At 53.0% G+C, this 15,359-nt stretch overlaps 1 protein-coding gene across 1 annotated transcript; it reads left to right on the top strand.

Annotated features, from left to right (window-relative positions):
• Positions 1-1,134: 1,134 nt before the first annotated feature.
• PLICBS_010151 (uncharacterized protein) lies at positions 1,135-1,838 on the top strand (the record flags this gene model as incomplete). The annotated part of the gene is made up of 2 exons (XM_065601847.1): positions 1,135-1,143; positions 1,407-1,838. The coding sequence occupies 2 exons, from the start codon at positions 1,135-1,137 to the stop codon at positions 1,836-1,838; spliced, it is 441 nt and encodes a 146-aa protein (XP_065457919.1).
• Positions 1,839-15,359: the final 13,521 nt, after the last annotated feature.

Genomic DNA, 15,359 nt, shown 5'->3' with positions numbered 1-15,359 from the left:
GTGCAGCCTGAAGCCATTCGCAGCTGTTGGCCTTGACACCTGAGGCTCGTTCTTGCAACACATAAAGTCGTAGACCATCCTTTTGCACAAGGTGGTCTTCCCAACTCCTGCACGCCCTCGAATCAAAATTCTCCTTGGCTGTATCACACAACTATCGCGCCCCTTGCGTTCGTCGAATATTTTCGCCAACTCAACTTGAACCGTTTTGTCCGGAGTTTCGATCTTCTGGCGAGCGAAGAGTGAAAAGGTGGGCAACTGAGAAGAGTTCGAGCGGTCTGCCTCGTGGCTCGGCCGCTCCACAATAACAAGATTGATGTAACACTGATGCATTGGCAACAGCTCACCAGACAGTCGTTCAATCCGAAGCCTTTCGTCGTTGTAAGAGTCGTTCCGTATCAATGCGTCCGCCTGCTCGAGAGGAGTTCTCACGTGAATCTTCAAGACCATCTCCCTAATTTTACCGGCGACTTTCTCATAATCTGCACACCCGGCGCCGTGAAACTTGTTCATCAGAATGTGGCCTCGATTCAGGGGTAGTGGATCAGGGATGATATCTAGCGTTGCTGAGGACATATCGACCAACTGAGTGCGTTAGTCATGGGGTGAACAAAATATTGAGGTCATTGATGCTCACTTGTTTCCTTTGATCGAACCAAGTCGGTAGCCAGGGGAACGCTTTGTGCGGTAGGCTCGTTGTTCCGAGTTCATAGAAGTTAAACGCCTCACAGGGGCTGTCCTTGTCTTGGCACAACTGAGTGAACTTGTGGACAAGCTCCCTGAGGTCGAAGGTGGGCCCTTGTACACTATCAAGTAGCCTACTTACTTCTTGGCCCTGCAATGAGGCCTTGACCTTCAGACCGGGCACCGCCCAGGCCGTGACGTCCTGGAATGCGGTACCGCGAAACGGCGTAGCAAGGAACACAATGCCACGTGTAGCTCTTCGTAGACGGTAATAACCGCTGCGTTTATCATCCGCGCGCACGAGAGCCCTAGCCAGGATGATGCCACCGAGACACGAGGCGATGAAGACTAAAGGTCGGACTTCTCTTCTTTTGCCATCCCCAAGGAGCGCTCTCTGGATACCATCGAGCAGAAGCAGAGCATACTCGTCGATGGTCTTTTGGACCAAGTCTGATGGTTCAAGTACGTCGGCTGGCCAGTCACAAGTAAAGATCCGAGCTTGTTGTGCAATGCTTGGGAGCATTTCAGGATCATCCAGCCAGCTGACCCATTTCTCTTTGTTCTTCGGATCCCGACAGTCTTTCCACGTCCACGTGTCTCGTGACGTCGTGTCGAGTCCGTGGATGGCGATGATATCAATGTCAGTGTCCGCCTCGTCTCTGTTGAGTTCCAACGGTTTGAGCTGGACACTCCGCTGTGCTGCCGGTATAGGGTCTGTGGTGTAGACCAGTCGCGACGGATCCTTGGGCGCCGGGGTGTCCTTTGACTTTGATCTGCCTGTAAAACGGCAAAAACTTACTTGCTTCATCCGGCGCTTTGAGTCGGATGCTGCCGATGGCGGATCGGATAACTTTAGCCGTGGTGGCCAATACGTGACCGTGGCGCAAGAGCTGAAAACCATCTTCGCCTGTCTCCTTGCCTATGTCATAGGCTATAATTCCGGCACTCTCGCCCTCGGACAAGCCCACAAGAACATCGCCCAGACGGATATCGAGGGGCGGATTTCGCGAGAGATTGGGGAGCTCAGCCGCAACACCAACCAGCAAGCCGAACCAGAGTTTGGGGAAAAACTTCTTCACCTGGCTGGCGAGGGCGGCGACCGAGCCGGTGCCGTATTCTTGGCCGGCCGGCAGGGTTGCAATGATGACATTGTGTAAGCGACGTTGGCTCGCTCCTCGAGAAGCAGCCTGACCACCTCGACGTGGCCCAGGGCCGGGTGCGTCTGTGCCAGATAACTGGGTCCACTGGTCCATCTCTGGGATCGGTTAATTGAGGAGAATCATTTCAAGAGCAAGATCTCTTCGAAGAAGCTGCGCGGTTCCCATGCACCAATGGAAGCTTTGCCGGCTAAGGCAGCAGCCACTGTGGGCACAGCGGATATGCGGCAGTTTGAGACCAGTAACTATGGGAGCTTCTCTTGGAGGGAATGGCAAGAAACGCGTCGACGAGCGCAGCGGGTTTAGGCCAGATTTTGACCAGAATAAAATCGCAAAGCGATATGTGACACAGATATGTAGAAGGGCCTCGGCCTCACTTGTGTGGAAACGAAATGTCTCACCAGCCGCCTGAGCTGCGCAACAATTCCTTGTCGCCGAGCGACGTGCAATGTCGATTGTTTTAGCCACCGGGGAAAGCTACATTTTCCTTTGACACACCACACACGGTTGCCGATGGCTCTCCGTGCAGCTGCATTCTCTACCTTGCCTCGTCGGCTACCTCGCCTTTGCGCCACCACGAATATGGCAACATGGGCTTGAGCTGGCACACCGTTCGACATGGAAAGACTAGTGTCTGGCTGGAATGGTCGATTTGGCCACGGAGGGCGCAGATTCTAGTATCTGGACCATCCGCAGAAGCGGCAGTGGTTCGCAACAACTCTTGGTCTCACCGGCCTCTGTGCAGCCAAAGTCCCAGACGCAACGGATGCCACGGTCTCGAAACTCACTCGTCCAGTCCAATTGCTTGCTAGTCTCGTGTCGCAATGTGTTGCTCACATCTCGTTCCGGGATTGGCTTACAAACTAAATGGGTTACCGCCCTTAGCGGCTCGGACAAGGTTGTACTTCATTAAACAGCCGGCACCCCAAGCACTGCAACTATTTGACTCTGCGCGACTAGCCTCGCCAGCAATTTTTGTGTGGCAGGCCAGTCAGATTGTTCCCGCGGGCTCTGACGTTAGGGTGTCTTCTCCTCATGGAGTCGAATCTCAGTCGCCACGATGCTGTCCCTGGCAGAAACGCCGCAGGTTGTCATGAATCGACCTCCAAGGAGTCTCTGGCTTTCATCGACTACTCACCTGCATCTTTCTGCTTTATTCGTGCAGCCCCAGGTCCCTATTCATTGGACACCCTTGACAGAGAAGCGGATCATCCAGCCCTTGAGTTTGGATCGCTTCATAGTACGCGCCACGACGCCGCCAAGTGGCTTCCTGCGTCTTCCTTTGCCTCATTCAGCAATCGCGGTGATTCTACGGACTGGCGTCCTCTTACCGAGTCCTTGGGTACGGGATGCATCACAATGAGCAGAGAATGGACGGCAGCTTCCCATGTCGTTCATTTAGCAGATCGTCCGGATGTCTCTGCTCTGTGGTACCCATACCGCCGGCGAACGATCACTGTCGCACCAGGTTTTGTTAGCCCTTTTACGACGGCCTGTGACGTGTTGACACCGACACCTTTGCCTCGCTATCCGCGACCACACAATGGGCAACTAAATAGCTACGTTAAGTTCGTTTGGACGGGACCAGAACCTTGTTCCGCCAATGGCGGCAGTGTCTTGGAACAACACAACCCGTCGACAAACGCGTCCGCTATCCAGTCTCCCGCATCACAAACCCGCTGTGGCAAGTGGGTAACATACGAACTAGACTGCAACGGACGAACCCGGCGAAACCAGGTAGAAGCCACGGCCACTCATCACTCGATGTTAAATCGCCAGACAATCCACGAAAGCCAGTTACTAGCCGGGCCCCTCTTGACCGATAATCCGCGAATGCAACCATCGCAGTTTGGTCTCATAGTGACTATGGATGGGATCGACAGGAAGCTTTGGGAATTTTGTACGTGGAAGTAAACCCACATACAGGAACAGCCATAACCGCTCATGAAATATCCAAGCCCCGCGCGTGTGGCCGACGGTTCTTGAATTTTCCTGACTGACAAGGTGCAATAGATATTAGAAAGTGGTGTCCAGGACAAAGTGTACTCAACAAAACGAACGCTTGGCTTAACGACTTTGCCAAGATGATGTCTATCGACGGCGTCCGGGCTGCAATTCTGAGTCTTGCCGGCACTTATATCTACGATTACGTTCCTAGTGGCACAGTACGTTGTCGTGTAAACGCGAAATTCTCCGAAGCCGAGCGTCGATTACGAGATTTGCTTCAGCATCAGAAAACTCTGAATTCTAGTGAGATGAACGAATGCACAACCATCGCAGCCGTCCTGTCAACACAAGATGTGAGCGTCTCCTTCTGTCGGACCCTATCAACTCGCTTGCTGATCACGCGTAACAGATTGTCCTAACTGAACGGCGTTCCAAAAACCCGAATGTTCCTCGCTGGCTCGCGGGCTTCAGGAAGTGTGAGGATCTTCTTCGACAAACTGTACGCCACGGACGCCCACCGCACGATTTTGGCCAGCCAGCCTCATTGCGCATATCACAGTGCGTCATAAGCGCTAGAGCCGTGATCATGGCTCAATGCATGACGATACTCCCTTCTCCAGCTACTCTGAGTCCTTTAGAGGAAGTGGGCCGGTATTCCTGGCTTCTTCAGGGTACGAGGGAGATGAGCTATGAGGTTCATGGCGGATGCGGCTTCTCTAGGAAACTCCTACACGTAATAAGTCAGATCACATACTGTGCAGGCCGGCTGCAGCAGGACGCTGAAAGTGTTGCCGTGCCTATTACGGCGGAGTTCCTTCAAAGGGAGCTGACCACCATGAGGCAGTGGAGTATCGAAACGAAGCACTGGAAGATAGCCAGAAGGAACTCGCCAATAATCGACTGTGTGCGGACGCTGCCGGAGTCATTTAGCATTGGCACACCCCAAGAAATGACGGAGGTTACCGCTGAGGCATGGCGCCTAGCTACGCTCATTTACTTACAGTGTCGCGTCCTTAGGTGAGCTGGGCTGCAATGGTATTAATGGCTACACTAACAAGTACTGTAGGCTACCGCGAAACAGTCCTCAGGTCGTTGCCAATATGGCTGATCTAGGCGACTGCGTGCGTATTCTGCCAAGGTCCGGATCGCAGTTTACTGCTCAAGTTCCACTCTTCCCTATCTTCCTTCTCGGCTTGCTGGCCACTGTGCCTACTCATAAGGAAGCTGCGACAGACTGGTTTGAGCTAGTCATACAAGCACCTGTGCGGAGCGTACGTGTCTCATCCAGCTGCATTGCCTCCCCAACTAATCTTCAAAGCAGAGCGTTCCTTCTCTTTACGCTGTCCTCCGCCGGATCTGGAGCTGGATTGATTCGGACGTTCCACTCCCGCTAGACGAGGCCTCTGAGGAAGAGCTTGCGGCTGCAGGTAGACATGCCTGGTGGGAGCACTTGGTCGCTCGGATATACGAGCGCGAAGAGGAGATGCTCTGTCTAGCGTAGGCCATTGGATTACCTCATTCGCAGGTATAGCCAATGCAGATAAGGATCCGAGATTAAATGTCGATTGAGAGGCGGACGGCCGACAAAGCTTCATGGTCTGTCATGCCTACTACATGCCGCAGTGAAGGTATCACAAACACTCGGATCACGAAGGAGTTCACGGCACTAATGCTTTTTCATGGTGGAAATAACTTCACGCAATTCAGCCTCTGCCTGCCATGTCTCCGATGCCTACGGCCAACAGCGCCAATTAGTACAGGTATCAGCTACCGACTACAGTCACTCATTAGATAGAAGAAATCAATTATTCTTCTTCCTGGGTTTTCCTGCCGAAGTGTGTGACAACAGCCGCCAGAATCCCGCTGAACGTTGAATGGCCGTGTGGCCGACAGGGCTCGCGACGCCTCATCTTGATGGCGTTCCGGCAATAGTCGGCCTCAACAGTCGCGCCGTTTTGAGGCAAGTTTTCCACAAGCCACAATACAGAAAAACACTCACGCGCTTCTACATTCCCTGTTTCGATGTGGCGATTTCAGCCTTCGCGTCATCGCCATTGCCGCCACGGCTGTCATAACGCATCTCGCTTTGCCGTCGCAGCCGACATGCCAGCACAACAACAGCGCCTCCTCCATCAAGGGCCTGGTAATCAATCTTGCTGCCGAATTTACTGAGATAGCTTAGCGAAGGGGCGATTGTGGCGCTAATACGCGCGGTTGCTTTCCGCGGCGGTAGTCGGACTTATAATGGGGCTGCCCTACAAAAACCTCATCTTCTGCTGGTGCGCAGCACCACAATACATCAGACCCAAACATCCCCCGTCCCGGGACCCGCCACGCCTTATTCTCTACTACTAAATCCCTCACAAGCCGTTTACATTAGGTTTTGGCCGTTGTGTCAGAGGCCCTTTGTCTCAGCAGCGATGGAGGCCTTAATCTCATCTCTGTCGGATCTAGCCCACATCGTCTTCCTGCGACAGCAAATCCGAGAACTGCAGAGTCTGGAGCAATATGATGACACTATACAAAGCCTTCTTAAACGCAACAACGCCTTGGAGAAAGAGATAGCACAGCTCACATCTGCGAAATGTTTGCTTTCGAACGGGAAAGGTTCTTGACTTGCTCCGTGTTACGACTGGCGTGGACGTCGGACCGTGGTCGACCCTTCAGTAGAAATCAAGTGCTCTCCTGATCCACATCTATCCTCCTGTGCGTGCGACATTCTCCGCCAGCATCGTCCTCAGAAGGCTCAGATATTAAAATTGGCAATGCTGGCTGCTTGTCTTCCGCGGGAATTGCTCAGGCACTCCTTTGCAAAGCCACTCTTCATTTTGCCGCAGCGCATCGTCCGCCTTGAGCAGCCTCTCGTACCTCATCGAGTAGGAGCCTGCCCAGACTTGTCTGTCCAAGGATGACATTGTCACCAGTTCGGGAAAAGGCCAGCCAATGAGGCACGGTCCATATTACAGCATCCCAACAACATGGCAACGACCATGCTCTGCTGTTCCTGGAATTGAAGAATGAGGACTCTGTAAAGGGCAACAGGAAAGAGTCCAAAATACTTGAGGCACCGCTGCCGGGTTCAACCTTCATAAGTGCCTCTAGGACAACCCCCCTCAAGATGATGGGCTGCATTGTGAACTCCCTGGCCCCCAACTGACATCGCAACTCTCGAAGCATATCTGAAGGCATGGCGGAAGCTGTCGCTTCCCATTGGAGAAAATGCCATCGACGGCACAATTGGTGCTCCTTCAAGGAAACACAGTCTGGGTGGACACAACAAGAACAGGATCCAAACTTCCTTTCTGCAGAATGGGCTGTCGGTCCCATTCCAACAGCTCGTCAGAGGATAAGCTTAATCCGAAGTTAGGACAAATGGCAACTGAACATACAATGATTGGAAATAGGACTTGTCAGCTGAAGGACGGGAGTCGACTCATGCAACGTGCTGTGATGATATTATTGACGTCCGGGAGTGAATGTGTGAGTCAAAGAAGCGGGTGAAGGCGTCTTGGAAAAGATAACCGTCGCTCATGCAACGTGCCGAACTGCGATGCGGTGCGTAGATAACTGGTCTTTGCTGCACGAGAGACGGATGGATCAAGAAAGCACAATCTGGCTAGCTCTTTAGAGGATACAAATGATGGAGCCCACAAGAACCGCGAGATTTCGGCCGCGATCGCCGTTTTGGTGCAAATCTGCTCCGGGATGCGTAGCGGGGGGAGCGTCATGGCTGCGACGTTTTTAGACTTCCAGTGGTCCCAGTTCCCTAGCGCTTCAAAAGGAATGGACAAGTGCAAACAAGGTGGAATTCGTAGTGGATCCAGCCGCCATTAAGGACCCAGTGCAAGTAAAGTTTGATGTAGCTTTGATTCCCGGCAGTTTCCTGGATGTAGTGCCGATTTAGACGTCAGGCGCGTGTCATTGTCTCTAATTACTATTATCAGCGGCTAAGTGTTTGTCAATGCCCGCATCAATTGTCGCAAGTCAGTTCAACCTTTGTTTTCTTCGCCCCAATCCCCTGTATGGATACCGTAAATCTCTCTCGGTAACCTTAACTACTATATTATGATGCCTCCGGTGCGTCAACACGCCTGCGCCTGCGTTGGGTTGACTTTGAGGTAGCGGAGCTGGGCAGGTCTGGGGGGAGCGGTGCCCCTCGCCAGTTACTCGGTGGCGTTAAGCTGGGAACGAGAGCGGGGCCGTTAGACGAGGCTCCTCTGGGTGATATTTCGGCGGGGTGATGATCGGCCCATGGCCAACGCCAGAATCTGCGGGCTCTTCTGGCAGGGTGGCGCGATACGTCGCTGCGACGAAAGGGGGGAATAACGACCGGGACCGTAAATAGCTTAGCGGTCTCTTGGCGTAACCCGGGGTCACAAGCAGGAGACCAATAACTCGGCGCCGCGTTACGGGATCAGGTCCGGCGGGACCAGCCAATCGCCAGTCCTTGATTGTCTGATTTGCTCCTTACCCCAGTGCTGTAGCAACTCAAATATATCCCCGTCTCCTCGTCCAAGGATTCATGAACCTCCGCCATCCTCCAACTGCACCCTCAACTTCAAAGCAATGTGTTCCTGGCTTTGACATCTCGGTTGGCAAACTTACTTCGCTGAAGATACGTTTATGGCGGCTAAAATATACTGCGCTCCGGGCTGGATGGTACAAGTTACCCTCGTCGAACCGCCTATCACTGGTCGAGAAGACGGGCAGTAACGCTCTGCTTATCGAGCGCTCAATGCGCAAACCGGCATTCAATACGGAGAACTGCGTTACTCTCCACGTTCAGATGCCACCAAGCCTGTTGCGTGCATGCGTTCATCACACCAGGGACCGAACTGCCCCAGACGCAAACTCCCTTCCACAGCAATTCCCTGGTACGAGGCACAGGCATTTACGACAACAGTTCACGGCAGGCTTTCGTGCCAAATATAGCACCGGCCATATCTTATACTGGAGTCGAATAGCGACGGGCGCTCGCGAGCTTCGTCCTGTGCAGCACGGCCGGTGAACGTTGACTGTCATCGAACAGGGCAGACCATGTCCAATTCTTCCATCATGCCGACGAGTCGCCAGCTATCGACGCAGCGTCGTGCATACTGCGAACATGATGAACGCAGTCACTCTCCTGCCGATTCCGAGACAGGTTGTCTCCAAGCATATATGTGCGCAAACGATACCGCAGGGCAGCATGGTGGAAGACTTCCCATATCAGACCAAAACGCCTTCAGTGTGGTATGTGGATGGCAAAGTCTTGACTCCACGATGAAAAACGGTGCCGCAAGTCTGGCGTTTTGGCGCCTTCACTGTCACAGCGTTATATTCGTACATATGGCCCCGCCCTTCGTTTTTGCCAAATGCCTTTTTTGCCGCCCGTCGGCATTACCGCCAATGACATTGCATGAGGGCCATTGCGATGTTGCCAACCCAGCCTTATAGCAGGTTTCTCTCTTGTGTGTGCCTTCACAAAGGTGCATGCAAATTTGCGAAAGCCCATCCTGGATAAGTTGTCTCTCCGCCGCTCTCAACCAACGCGGTTTGGGCTATATCTCTGTGCGTTTGAAGCGCACTCCAATCCACCAATTTCAGTAGCTTTCTTTGGGCAGTGAAAAGGATCTCAGACGGCGCAAGCGAAACGGCACCGCCACTAGCCCATCACGACACGGTCCAGTCACCGAGAGGGATGATAAGCGAGACAGAGGCGCCGAGGTGGTCGACGGGATGCCCAATGACGCGGTTAGGGGGACTGCACAGCAGCATTTTTTGTTGTCGTCGCCGCAGCGAAGGGCCACAACGTTATTGGATTCCAAAGTCGCCCCAACGAGCAAGGTTGCTAGCTCGTCAATTGCCCATCCCGATAGTGGTTGCATGGCGGCTAAAAAGGCACCGAGACGCCATCCAGTCCTGAGATCGTCGGACTATTCGAACCTCGAGCAGCGCATCAAAGGCAAACCTTGCAATGGCACGGCAACTCGTACGATGGCTACGGGCCCTCAAAAGCGGATTTTGGATGGATCACGCGGCCCAGACAGCCGTTGCTGAACTGCGCAGATCTGCTTCCAGTAATCTGACCCGCAATGTCAGACGACGTACACCAAGCGAACTCGGACGGCTGATTCACCCGTTGCCCGTCATCATCACATTCCTCACATTCATCCGGCGTCCCCGCGGACCGGCTGTCCGCAATGGCTTGGGATGTTACAGCAAAAGGTTGTGGCGTTATATCTTGGGGTCTGGTCGCTAGGGTGCAGGTGCATCCTAACCACACCCCCAACCTGCCCAAGGTCTTTGCCGCGTTCGAAGGATGACCCTCTGCGTTCATCTACCCCGCTTCTCATATAAAACCAACCAGTGTGCGACATGGAAAGTGGATTACCAATCAAGTCCCTTTGGTTCGAGACAAGTTTGATGCAACAATCAGCCTTGGCTGCATGCGCCCGCCCATCTAAGTTGCGCTAGTAGCTGAAGACACCTCCGGTCGGTACGTGGGCTTCGGCCGCCAGTTGGCAATGTCTATGAGGCGAGCCGCAAGAGTGTGTTGCATTTGCCTTGCTCATCGCAACACATGGAGAGCGTCGACTCAATTGGGGAAAGGAATGGGGAGCATGTCACCACGTCCGGTTTGCTCCCGTGACGACTTCTGTTGAACTTTTTCGTGGTGGAGTAGCCTGCTGGACACCGTTCCTGCATTGGACAGTGTCTGACTGTGACACCCGAATTATGGCCCGGTCTGGGCCGTTCGCGGGGTGGGGGTAGTGGCTTCACGGTCATTTCATGCTTGCACCTCCGACTCCGTGACCTGTTACCTCCAGCATGGTTGGATTATCGGGCTCCGCAATAAATCAGGGTATCTCCCAGACGTCATCTATCGACTGGGCTGTTACTGAGCCAGGAGCAAGGGGAGAACAAAGTGGCTCGGCTGCCGGGTCCGCCGCCTGTTGATTCTGATGGATGGTTGGCCGCGCCAGCTTGCAGTCACATCACCAGCTCCAATCGCGCAGACGACATCCTTTGATCAGTTTTTCGGTGTTATTCACCAATTTTGGTACTATCATTAAACTCCAGAACGGAACCGGCATGGTTACTGTGCATTTTAATGCCTTTGATCCTGTTTCGGCAACATTCCTAGCTAGCGACATCAAGAAAGTTACCTGGATGAACAATCTTCTATCCATGATATATGCAAATCAACTTCAATTTGCCGCGCAGCTTCGTGGAAATGGAGCCGGAGACGGGAAAACTGGAGGGTTCTCCATTTCATGTGTTTCACATTGTATACTGGATTTCTTCGTCAAGAGATGAGAACCAACATCCAGAACTCAGAGGAGGCTTCTGGACAGAGACGTTTAGTAGACTTGTTGACCGCCTGCGTCTTCTTGGGTTCGCATGCGCAGCTGTGCTCTGTACGTTAGTGATAGACGGAGCAGAATTCGAGGCATCCGTTCGGAGCCAGAGTGGTGTGGACGAGGCCAGGATGAGGTTTGCCCAGGTTATCGTGGAACTTCATGGCAGTGAATAAGATGAACAATGTCAGATCCATGTCACGCCACATTCCTAAGATGTTCTACAGGATACGTGGCAGTCCAACGGTCAGAGGAAACAAGTCTCCGCTTCGAGGTGCAACGAGAGAAATTCCGCAAGAACAGACCGGCCATCTGAGGGGAGGTCCCATTGTTGGCACCGAACTGAAATGTAATGCGCACAGAAAACACAAGTTGGGCAATGGTTAACGCGCCGGATGCCTTCGGAGGGCTAGTCCAGGCAAGGGCAGAGATAGAATTTAGGGTCCTCGATCCTTTTGGTATTTTTCGAGCCTGCAAGCCATTCTATGTCTCATTCTGTCCCAAAATTAGATCCATATATTGAGCCCAATTGCATAGAGTAGAGAGGTGCTTCCTGTGGCAGCATATCGAATCTCGCCGAGCAGAACTTTCCCCAAGTTTGTCTCCCCCAGCGTAACGCCGTCATCGCATGATCGGAAGCAAGACAGCCAAACCGGCAAGTTCTCCTTGACTCCTATCCAACAACATGGCAAATTCCAACTTCTGCTCCTGGTAGCATCAAAAAATGCAGATTGTACCAGTGGTAACAGGAAAGATGGCAGCACTGACGGACTGTCTTCACTCGGCTCAACTTGTACAAGCGCCTCATAAACGCCTGCCTCCCATTTGAGTGTTTGAATATGAAAGTGCCGCGACCCCAGGACACCTTGTAGTTCGCGAAGCATGTCCAATGATGTCGAGAAAGGCAATGCGTCCCACCGCACGAAGAACCACTGACTGCACAAGCGACGCTCCTTCAGAGGGACACAGTCGGAGTGTCCGCAGCAAGAACACAATGGAAGCCTAGATTCCGTCTCTGTTGAGGTAGTAGGGGTCATGATGCTCATTCCCACGACGCGTTGGGGCAAATCACGCGCGAGGGAGTAACAGTCCGCCCGAGCCTAGAGAGCGTATGAGTGAAGTTCTTTAGTCGAGGAAGCGTACTAGCTAGCCTGTCTTGCTGCATCCGTCAAGCTCGAATTCATGAGCACCCTGCCACTAGAGTTCCATTACGCCGCATTTAAAAGAGGGTTTGGACATGTTTTAACAGTCCCAAGTAGTGAGACCATAGACATACTCGTTCTTGACATTGGTTCTTTCTGTCGAGGCAAGCAGAATCGCGTTTGATCGTGCCGCAGGGTAACCATGCGTGTGTCGCCTTTCAGGAAGGAGTAATGTGACATTCGTTATGGACTGTACGCGCAGGGATTTGTATTCCTTCTGTCGAAGCTGCCTGAATTTATGTGCCGCCATGCAATGTGAAGCGGGGTCTTCAGGGAGGTTGACAGGACCGGATTAACATCCGGCCGCCCCGTTGTTAGCACGAACTTACGCGCAGCCATCTCCAGAAAACACTAATCTGAACTGAAGTGAAGTGTATTCCTAGTCGGTTGTAGCCGCTAATTTAACCGCAGCCATGCCCGGTGAGCGGGGTCTGGCAGGCAGCCGACGCAGCCGCATTAACCCCCAGCCGCCCACTTCGCCAGTGCAATGTAAACAAAACCCCGACCAGCTGCCCCCAAAATTCCCGCTTTGCTCCTGAACCTCAATCTACCCGTGGCGGCCACCTCGTGTAGAACGCGGTTCTCTACTAATCTTCGAACATGTACAGGCTCTGTCGAGACGATTCGCCTCATGTCTTGGGTCCGCATACCTACAGTCTCTCCCCAATGCTCAGCTTTGTCTGGTGTGGGCGCTCTGGCGCTTGCTCAGCCCGTTGTACAGCCGTAGGACCTTTCTGGTCGGCGTGGGCGTGTAGCGATACGAGGCCCTACCTCGCTTCTCCGCCGCCCACCTCGCCGCCCAGGCCTTATGGGCTTCTTTATGTGTCCATGTCTTCCGTGTGGAGCGGAGAGAGCAGAGCTCTGCGGGCATTTACCCTCACGGCCCTGCTTGTCCGCGCTCGCGCCAACCTTTGGCTTCTTTGGCTGCTCTGTCCGCGTCTTCGTTGCCTTGCACTCCGGTGTGGGCCGGGACCCATCGTATCGCAATCGGCAAGTTTCGCTCCTGCAGTGTTGTCGTCTGGAATACGATCTTCTTCAGTAGGTAGGCCCCAGGTTTACCTTCGGGCTTGGCTGAAGAGCGGATGGCTGCCTGATTGTCGGTGTAGATGACGACTTTGCTGCGTCTGTATCCTTCGGCTCGATCTCGTTGTGCGATATCTAGCGCCAGACAGATGCCCTGCAGCTCGCCAGCGAGACCGTTGAGATATCCTCGGTTCCCATGTATGAGCTTCGCGTCTGCTGTATTGTCGGGCAGACTGCTGCCGCGCCAATCTGACCGTTGATGCCGCTTCCGTCTGTGTATATATGGAGGGCTGCCTTTTCTTGTCGTAAGAGGGCAAGGTGCTTCTTGCGAGCCTTGTCTGCTGTCTCTTCAATGTAAGTCTGCGGCGGATTCGTGTGTTGATTTGTGTACTGGACAGCCATGTTCCACTACCATGGGACAGGAAGCTAAATGCTGTGGAAACCGAAACCAACCATGACCGCGGAGATAGTCTTCTTGCATCTATATTTCGACGTCCAAATGGCTTGACAGCCGCCCATGACCACCCCTTATTGATAGAGAGAAAGATGGAAGTCGAGTCATCCCTAACACTGTCGGTCGCAGGGGTACATCCGATTGGGAGTATCGCTACCAGTATATTCAAGCTACCCAATGATGATGAGGCATGTCACTGAGATAGAAATTCCGTTCTCTCAGGAGTCCTGCTCCTGTTCGTTGTCCGCGCTACGTCAGACAAGGACGCCAACTCTCGTCAAATAACTGGCTGATGAGAAAGTAGTCGTCTTCGTAAACAGCCACTTTTCGGAGTCTCCTCCATCCAGCCTCTGGTGGAGAATGTTAGCGCTGAAGGTCGCAACGCCCTTTTAAAGTTTGGCTTTTGGGAATACAAAGGCCTGATAAGCAAGGAGTGACTTACCATGTTGCTTTGCAAAAGCCCTGCTGTACGCGAGGAATTGGATCTCCTTGCCGTCTAGGCCCATTTCGGACTGCAGTGACCGATTCTCGCAAGCCTTGGACAATGGGCAGAGACCCTTGCTATAGTAGTGGAAATGCGCTAGCAACGTATTTGCATCTTAACCACAGAGTTAGCAGATACCGTGGGTACAATCCGTTCTGGAGCAGTATCTTGCCATACCCTGAATGTGTTCTCGCACATTGGCCGAATTTGATGGCTACAAATACAGCAACATCAGTAGCGCAAGGGTTCTTCGCAGCATTGGTAGTCATAGAAGGAAAACCTACATTCGTTCCATGGCACCGCGACTCTTCTCCGTCATGTGCTATGAGAAGTGTTATATTGTGCAGCAACATAAATGTTGACAGGTAGTTGGCCAGCCAGGCATCTTTCCTGTTTCGGCACATCATGCTTTGAAGTTTGCCTATCAGGGCTGGCCTAACCGTTCTCTGAACGTAGTGTGCCAAAGCGGTTTGCAATTGTGCACGGACAATAGGGGGAGCTGGAACTTGTGCGGTACATAACCCGGATTGATGTGACATACCACCTGCTGATCCAAGTGCTTCGTTGCCCACGATGAAGGTAGGCAAGGTCGAGAGACGAACCGCAGTCCACAACCTGAATGCCAGGCCAAGGAGCTCCGACACATCGCTCGGAGTTGTCCGATCCTGATATTTTTGACATGCGAGTCGATACGTTTGATGCAGTAGTTGGTCAGATGGTCCTGAGAACCGCTTCAGGACAGAGCCGATAATTCCCGGGATGTAATTGGCATAGGCTTCTTCGCCGGCCTTTAGGTCGGTCAAAGCAAACGATGCGGTTAGAATGGGGCGGTTGCTGTCAGTGTCACATACGCCCGGCATTCGTCCCCGGCGACCATCATCCACGAACTGCCGCACGGAAACCTCAATGGTTTTGCTGCCTAGACCCTCGGATACGCGAACAAGCTTAGGCTCATCTGCTATCCAACTCTGTATCGGGTTCCTCATCATGCAGTCCCAGCTGTGTATCCAGTCGTAGCCACGCACGTAGACGGGCTGGACCAATTTTAGGGTAGTGAGCTTGTATCTCATG

Source organism: Purpureocillium lilacinum (assembly GCF_023168085.1).
Source record: "Purpureocillium lilacinum CBS 284.36 DNA, scaffold_8, whole genome shotgun sequence".
Classification (NCBI taxonomy): domain Eukaryota; kingdom Fungi; phylum Ascomycota; class Sordariomycetes; order Hypocreales; family Ophiocordycipitaceae; genus Purpureocillium; species Purpureocillium lilacinum.
This window is presented reverse-complemented; position numbering and strand designations above follow the sequence as displayed.